Source organism: Rosa rugosa, chromosome 2, assembly GCF_958449725.1.
Source record: "Rosa rugosa chromosome 2, drRosRugo1.1, whole genome shotgun sequence".
NCBI classification, from domain to species: domain Eukaryota; kingdom Viridiplantae; phylum Streptophyta; class Magnoliopsida; order Rosales; family Rosaceae; genus Rosa; species Rosa rugosa.
The window spans coordinates 11,833,834-11,841,822 of NC_084821.1; the positions used below are offsets into that span (position 1 = coordinate 11,833,834).

The following is a 7,989-nucleotide window of genomic DNA, read 5'->3' on the forward strand; positions in this document are numbered from 1 at the left end:
TTTCATTTGTATCCAGGGGAGGAAAGGTTTGTTGTTTTCAGTTGAGTCATCAAGCCTGCACTAGTTAAAAGTTTGTTCTTTAAGGTTGAAGGTGATAGGTAGATTATAATCGTTGGCTTAAAAAAGTGATTGGATGAGCTTTTACTACAAGTACCTTTAAAGTCTAATTCTCCTGTTTGATACGTAATCCTCGAGCCAAGTCCAAAATTTTCGATGATGATGATAATCTTGTGTCACCCTTACCGAAATCATATCAAGTCACCTTGCACCAAAACCAAAAATCATGTATAAATATTTTGCTACTATCCGCCTGAATTATACAAATTAATGGAGTATGAACTCATCACTTGCATCCTTGGTGAACAAAGATACCAACTTCTGACTTCTTCTGTTCCTTTTTTGGAAGTCACTTGATTCTAAGATCCACGGGAAAGCCCCAAAATAGAGGATCAGTACATCAAGCATACCTAGTTGTTTTGACACAATGATGACTTGGTTACGAAGACAACAAATTTAGACATGGATTGGATAGCGTGTACAAGATTCAACAATTATCACACACATTTGGCTTGTAATGTTCCCTGTGGTTCTATCACAGAGGATCTCAGTAAATAAAATTGCATCTGGTTGAGGTATGGAGCTAGCTTCTCTTAGAAAAGATGAAGCGCCATCTTCTGCTTGTTTTGTTTCCACTTGGGAAGCTTGTAGAAGTCTCGTTTAGTCATGCCAAATTTCACTTTGAACTCTTCTTCAGATAGATATGCCTAAATCCACCAGGAGAAGCTGATTAGTGATTGCTTACTAAATTGAGATAGAATGCCTTAAGTGTATGGAATCTGGAAACGGTTACCTCTCTTTTGGTTATGTCTATGCTGGTTTCCGGGTCTTTAGAATTGACAGTTAGTCGTTCGTATGGATATACTAACAGATTTATGTCATCCTCAGTTCCATCAGCCTGAATGTTACCCGCATTTTTAGATAACTTTTCCTCCGATTCTGGGGAACCTGCAGATGCGAATGACCCATCTGCCAAAAGAAATTGAAGATGTAATAATGAGGTAGGTACTTGAAAAACAAGAAATGAAAGTTTCAAGACATTTAGTGTTACTTCTGAAAAAAGGTTCAATGATTAAAGATGTTCCGCCCATAATTTTGCAACACAAATGAAAAAAAAGTTTGACTGCAAATAATAGTATAGGTATAGGTACTGTGGGATGCTTTATTACCAGGACTACCATTCAGAGAGGATCCTCTAAAGAGTTTCCGGACAATTGGAGTTGAGCTGGACTTTATGATTGGAAATGAAACACCAGCAATTGGAGTTGAGCTGGACTTTATGATTGGAAATGGAACACCAGGTGCAGGAGAAAAACTTCTTCTCCGGCCATTGGAACTCATGGACTTGCTTCTCAAACTATCCGGGGTCGTCTCCCTGGATAAAGCTTTCCATGAGTTTCTTATTGGTGCCTGAGTAATTCAACCAAAGACCCATGAGTATTGTGTACAATAACGTGCAGAAGATATTGTATGAGAGATGATTTAGGAATGGGTAAGAAACAAAATACACTGGCAGAGAGATTATAACACAAATGAAAGTCAAACGAAGTCATACAAAAGATTTGTAGGAACATTGTGAAGTCACTTACTTCTAACTGTTGTGGTTTTCCTTTCAGAATCGCAAGTTTCCGCTCAAATGAGTTGCCATGCATCTACAAAGACAGAAGTTTAGTGGATCAGATGAAATAGAAATGTTTAACTCATAAGTTCCTGATTTTTATCTTCATTTAATCAATAACAACGAAATTTCAATGCTATGGAGAATCTTTAACATATATAATGAAATGTCCTTGTAGGGGTGTGATCTTACATTTGATTTTGAGGGATCCCATTCAAAGAAACGAGTGAAAAATGGTGGTTCATGCCCTTCACTAACAACATATATAGGAGTTTCCAAAGATAGCCCTTCCACAAGTACATCGGTCTCAAGAAATTTCTGCCAGACGTACAGTTATAGGAAAATAAGAATACATATAAAGTTTAACACGATCAAGTATGAATGGCACTTATATATTTACAGAACTAGCATCGAATTACGGCAGTACTGTTTCTTTGGAAAGATCAGATATTAATTTTTCTAGGTGCAGCAAAGCGACAATATAATTGTGAATATGAGACCACAGAGATTGAATGATAAATTAATATGCAGTAATAGATTATAAGCCTTTAGGTCACTGGAATCACAAACGTGACAGATTGTTATCCTTATAGTATCTGTGAAACAGTCAATCAAAGAAGTGAGAAGTTCAGGTGTAATGTACTTACCAGGCCAAGAGTAAGGGCTTGTTGCTTTGACTTAATATTTGAGTGGCTTCCAATCCAGACATATATCTCTATGTGGCAGTTGAGGACTAACACGTCTTCAGTATTTAAATCATCCTGTGTGAAATTGTATATCTCTTGCACCTGAGATATTCAAATTGATTCAGATCAAGTAAAGTTCAAACAAGTCTAAACAAGACAAATCATCCATAGAATTTGATATATTATATTAATGAACAAATGCATAGCCGAAACCATTAGATGGAAATATCGACAACAAGGTACAGCAAATATACTAGTCATTTTGCAAAACAACTGAGCTGCATGCTTACACAAATGTAGGTAAAACTGTACCTTGAAATCACCTGAATGGGAAATTCCAATCAAGATGCAAAAGAAGCAAACCCATCAGTAGACAGAATTATACAGCCATGTAAAACCATGCATGATGACTTGGAAAAGCTGCATTATCTTCCGAGAGAAAAATTTTGAAGACTAGAAATTTTTGTTACCTTCAGTTCCGCTCAACATAAACAAATGTGGATCATCTATGTATCCTTTTATTTCTTTTCCTCTTGCATACTCTGCCTTTTCACCAAGTGTACTCCAGAAAACATCAGATTCACTCCCTTCCCTGACTGATATGGCTTGCAATGTTGGCTAATCGGCACCAAGCGAAAATAAATACTTCATTATGATTATGAGTGAAGTCTAAGTAAGAGAGCAGTACTGAGATATTTCATGCAATACTAATTCCTCTCATTTTTGTTTTTTTAGACTGATTTTCTGCAAATGCCATATTTAGTATTTTCAATAGAAAGAGATTATGGTATAGAGTAAAAGTTCAAGAAATAGTCACATTTATTAGCTCCAGCATTCTGTCAAGAAGATCATGATCTCTGCTCGACGAGAGATTCCCAATCCAAGTGATAACAGATGTACCAGTTTGCAGGATGTAACAATAGGAAGAGTTCAAAGAGCCCGAAACCTGAAACAGTACCACTTTATACTCAAATCATACAGGCATATGTAATTCAGATACTGGAGGATCAGAAGTCAAGAGACACAATTTCATTGACTAGAAGCTATTGTACATTAGTAAAAAGCTAAAACAAAATGGAATTACAGAAATTTTCATTATAAGATAAACTCTCAAGAGAGATTAAAGGCTTACTGTATCAACTTGGATGGCCTGCATGTTGTTAGGACTCGTCCCTTGAATACGAAAAAGAGCTGTCTTGCTTTCATCATAAGTTTCATCTGCAATACCCTTTTCTGCCACAAACTTCTTGTATCTTTGACTCCTACCTCCCTAAAAGAAAAGCAAACAATATCAGAAGATGAGAGACTATCAACATTAGATTAATTTGAAACAAAACCAATATTGGATTAGGAAAAGAAAAATAAAATAAAAAAATAGAGAGGTGTAAACCTTAAAAACAATTAATGTCTGTAAAATTGAAAAAAATTGAGATGGTTCCTTGTTCTCCTTAATCTGAGCCTGAAAACATAAGTCAGGGAAATCTAATTGGCATGAGTGATGCAGTTAAATGAAGAATTCAATCAACTATATGAACATGGAAACTGTGTATTAAACAAGCTATCTTAACAGAACTTACCACAACAGGATTCCCCCTGCTTGACTCAACTATGGCATTCATATGACAGATAGTATCTCTTCTATCCTCCTGCATGCAAAACAAATAACAATTAAAGAAGAAAATTGAAGTTCACTAAAGGCTACCAAAAGCTGGATAGTTGCTTCAGATACATAGTAACTCGGAACTTAAACAACTTTTCCCAGGTAAAGTAGTGATTTATATGGTCTTTCATTTTCTTCTTTTCCCTCCAGGAAGTCATGAATAGAACTATGAATAAATCTCACAAAGCTACAACAACCTATACCAGTCATAACAGTCATGGTTACCAACTCACCATTACACTCCCACCACCAAGCCATGCATAAAATAGATTCTCATCCCTTTCATTGCCAAGATATGTATATTGCAGAATGTAGCAATCCCCACTGAAAAGCTTTCTTTGTTCTGAGGCTGGAACAAGGGACAGTCTATCACCATCTACCCACCAAACCTGAAATGTTATAGATTGCATTAGCATAAAGGAACACAAGCTTAACACACAGTTTAAATGAGTATAACATTTTCAGATAAGGAGCTACTTTCAATGTGCCTCTGCAATCTATAAATGGCTGGATATCTTCTTCATCAGGAAGCTCTTTCACTTCATAACCTTGGTGCTTGAACATTGCTGGAAGGAAGTACATGTTATAAAATTATATTGACACATGTAATGCTATGACTACAGCATTAGTGCTTATACTGCTATGTCATGTTACAAAGTTGGGATTTGGTCAAGGAATTAAACCTGCTACTTTATCTCGACCTTCTTCATACAGCTTGAGCTCCACTGTTTGAGGCCAATTATCAAAATATGACCTAAACTTGGCAGTTTCTAACCCTTCAGTTATGGAAGTCACATGAGTACCAGCTGACCTGCCTTGGTTTCTGAGGAATCCCTGTAAAAGGGTAATGCAATCGTTGCTTAAAAAACAATGCCCATGGCTATGTCATGAGATTCAGTTATAAGCTTTCCATTTATGTAAGTAATGTATTCCTAAGTAATCATACCACTGAAGTTTTTAGCAGAATATTTTCTTTACTAGTCACTCAGTGGGAGAAAAGTGATTCTTACTTCTGTGGCTGAGATTGATGTTTTCCTTTCTGTAACTGAGGTATGCCTTCCCATCCAAACAAAAATTTCTGAATCACAGTCCAGCATATAGCATTTGTTCGTCTCAAGCATTTCTTTACTTAATGAATCAGTTTGGCATGGACCTAATTTACCCTGAGTCATTATCCTGTAAATAGAAGAACATCAAAAAAAAAAAAAAAAAAAAAAAGGAGGGAAAAGAAATTATGAGTCATTATCATCCTCAATCTCATTCACTTGAACAAGCGTGCTGAGAAAGAGAAAAGCTGAAGAACTTAAAGGTGTTTCCAAAATTAGTCATGCTCACCATGAAAGTTTCACAAAGGGTGCTTCAGATTGTTTCTGAACAGGAGAAGGTGAATCCTGGGGAATGGGAGCATAACCACCAAATAAGCTCCAGAATTCACCCACATCAGGATCGCCAACCAATTTTCCATCCTCTGCAGCACTTTAACAATTAGTAATTGCTGTAAGGTTTCCTTAAATGAAAGAGAGAGAGGTTAGAAGATTTCGAACCTACAGTTGCCACCTCACAGTTTCCACAATGTTTATTCTCGTTGATGTACTGGACAACCTCCAAAGCTTTTGCTCTTTCTTGTATGCTAGAGTTGCACCCACTAAAGAGGAAAATTTTTGAGGCAGTATCAAGTATGAATACATCATTGTGGTTCAACGATGAACGAGAAAAAGGCACCTGATGAACATGCAGACCATACAGATCAAATAGTTAGCCAGGGATAGTAATAGAATTAGTAACAGGCATTTAGTAAGAAAATAGCAACAAATACAATGATCTCAATGTATTGGAAACTCAACAGTTGATAGCTTTTGTAGAAATTGAAATAAAAGTTGTGTTAAGTTTATATATCATATTAGACTAATAATAGGATCCAGAACATAAATACGTGAGCAACTCATTTCAAGCCTGGCTTACTTCTTTAACATGAACAACATGGTCTCCTTTGCAAGCTAACAAGGTGACTTTATATGTTTCTCTTTTTATGTGGTCTTGCTGTGATGCATATACTCCTTCAATGGGTATAATACAGGGTTTGAAATATGACAAAAACTTTTGAGTTTCCCGGCCTTGAATTTCCATATACTGCACAGTGCAGGACCCAAGGGCTGCATCTAGTTCGAGTGCTTTATCTGATGCCAATGCTGAGTCCACCTGTCAATATGGTATTCCCTCTTGAGTTTTGATGCTAAAAGAGATTAAATTTACAATTGCCTAGAGATTCAGAGGCTTTAGCTCTACTAATGATCTTGCACCAGATTGTTTGTGCTGCTAGAAGTCATGTGTAACAAAATATTTTGCATGACAATTAGCTACAAACTAAAATAGAAGATAGGGTGAAAAGTGAACACCTTATTTGCATTCTTTCCAGTCCAATAGTGTATGTCATGCTGAGGAAGGCCACTTTTTGGCAGAAATGTCTGTCATGAAATTACATATTACCAAATTTCAATTTTTGAAGTATCGTATATATCAGAAGACATAATTACTGTCAGGTAATAGTTAGTCAAACTTGTTCGCACTGTATTACTACAAAAACAACAACGATATTGCAATGAAATCAGTAGATTTTTCCATAAACTTACACTCAGGACTAGATATGCACTCCCAGAATAGAATCTCCCATGTGAAGGTGTCGGGACAGAAACCAATTTTTGGTTCTCAACACACCAAATTTCCAAGCCACTACCATATAAAGGATAAGGAAACAGCAATGAATTTGAACACCGGATGTACGAGACATCAAGAAAGATAGAACACTGATGAATAGTATTCAAAAACAATTGTAGACCAAAAAATGAATCTCAAATTTCCCAGTTATCTTTTGCTGAATGATGACAAACGGTTCATATTGAGTATCAGAAAAGCTCCCAACTTTTCACAAGTTGAGCAAATCTTTCCAGAGGCACTAGCTTGCCCCATCTAGTTATAAGTTGCAATCTAAGTTTTTCATTGACACAAAAGAAAAAAAAAATTGAAATTTGTTGAGATGTTGATTATATTGCGACACTGAAATAAAATCATTGAAAGGATACAGCTTTGCTCCTGCAGCCTGGAATGCTGGATCTGTATCTTTAGCATAGATAGACATTGTGTTTCATGTACTTCACAGTCCACAAGAATTCTCCTTTATAACAATTCAATGAAATCTGATCAATTTCTGGAAATAAAAAGTAAAGAAAAGCAGTCAAGCAGATTGAGTGAGTAAAGCTCACATACCTTAAGTCCTTTTTGTGCAGTTATGGAGGAATCAGAGAAATGGGGTTCTGTTTGATTCTATCTGCAGATAAGAAGCATAACCCAGAAGACCCCAGTAGTGGTATATTCCTAATCCTTTTGACCCTTTAAGAATGACGATGTAATAAAGAAGTTGGAAAATGAATAAAGAAAGTGTACTACTACTAACTAGTCCATAGGAGTTTGGTAAAGCCATCATTCTGTTCATAAAAGGGAAAGAGGAAAAAAGAAATGCGGTGCTTGGCTTTAGTAGCCAGCTAATGTCATGGGCCCATTGCTTCAAAGTTAGACAAACAAAAGATGATTGAAAAAGGAGGGCGTGGTCTGGACGGCGTTTCCCGCTCTTGGTACAGTTCAACTTCATAGTTGTTACTTGTTAGGGTGGCCACTGTTGAAGATCACAGCTTGAAATTGATATATTGGCTGTTAGTAAGTTGAAACAATTCTGTTACTATGTAGCCTAAAATCCCTAGAGGATCTTCTTTGTAATGTTTTTAATTATTCAAAAAAAGAAAAAGACATTTTTTCTTTTATAGAAACTGTGCTCTGGATGGTGGCAGCCGGCCAGCCGCCCAACATATGTGAATCTGAGAAATTGTGCTGGAATTAATCTAGTCAAAGAGTACTAAAATCATTCCTCATATTGAAAAGTTATGCTTACTTATTTGCTACAATTTGCGTCGAAT

At 36.3% G+C, this 7,989-nt stretch overlaps 1 protein-coding gene across 1 annotated transcript; it reads right to left on the reverse strand.

Moving 5' to 3' along the window:
• Positions 1-263: 263 nt before the first annotated feature.
• LOC133731583 (villin-1) lies at positions 264-7,456 on the reverse strand. The gene is made up of 23 exons (XM_062158955.1): positions 7,286-7,456; positions 7,102-7,193; positions 6,652-6,751; positions 6,418-6,486; positions 5,984-6,220; positions 5,566-5,743; positions 5,357-5,489; positions 5,032-5,197; positions 4,705-4,855; positions 4,499-4,587; positions 4,255-4,410; positions 3,939-4,007; positions 3,752-3,820; positions 3,494-3,631; positions 3,179-3,307; positions 2,832-2,979; positions 2,674-2,684; positions 2,323-2,463; positions 1,868-1,993; positions 1,647-1,709; positions 1,227-1,467; positions 851-1,026; positions 264-764 (listed from the first exon to the last, which is right to left on the reverse strand). Exons 2-23 carry the CDS (start codon positions 7,155-7,157, stop codon positions 651-653), a joined length of 2,760 nt encoding a protein of 919 aa, XP_062014939.1. The 5' UTR covers positions 7,158-7,193; positions 7,286-7,456; the 3' UTR covers positions 264-650.
• Positions 7,457-7,989: the final 533 nt, after the last annotated feature.

Coding starts and splice junctions, on each gene's coding strand:
- LOC133731583 (XM_062158955.1), bottom strand. CDS start 7,157: ATGTCTATCTATGCTAAAGATACAGATCCAGCATTCCAGGCTGCAGGA. Junction 3,632..3,751: donor AGACATTAATTGTTTTTAAG/GTTTACACCTCT, acceptor CTTTTCTTTTAG/GGAGGTAGGAGTCAAAGATA. Junction 3,308..3,493: donor AGGCCATCCAAGTTGATACA/GTAAGCCTTTAA, acceptor GTACTGTTTCAG/GTTTCGGGCTCTTTGAACTC.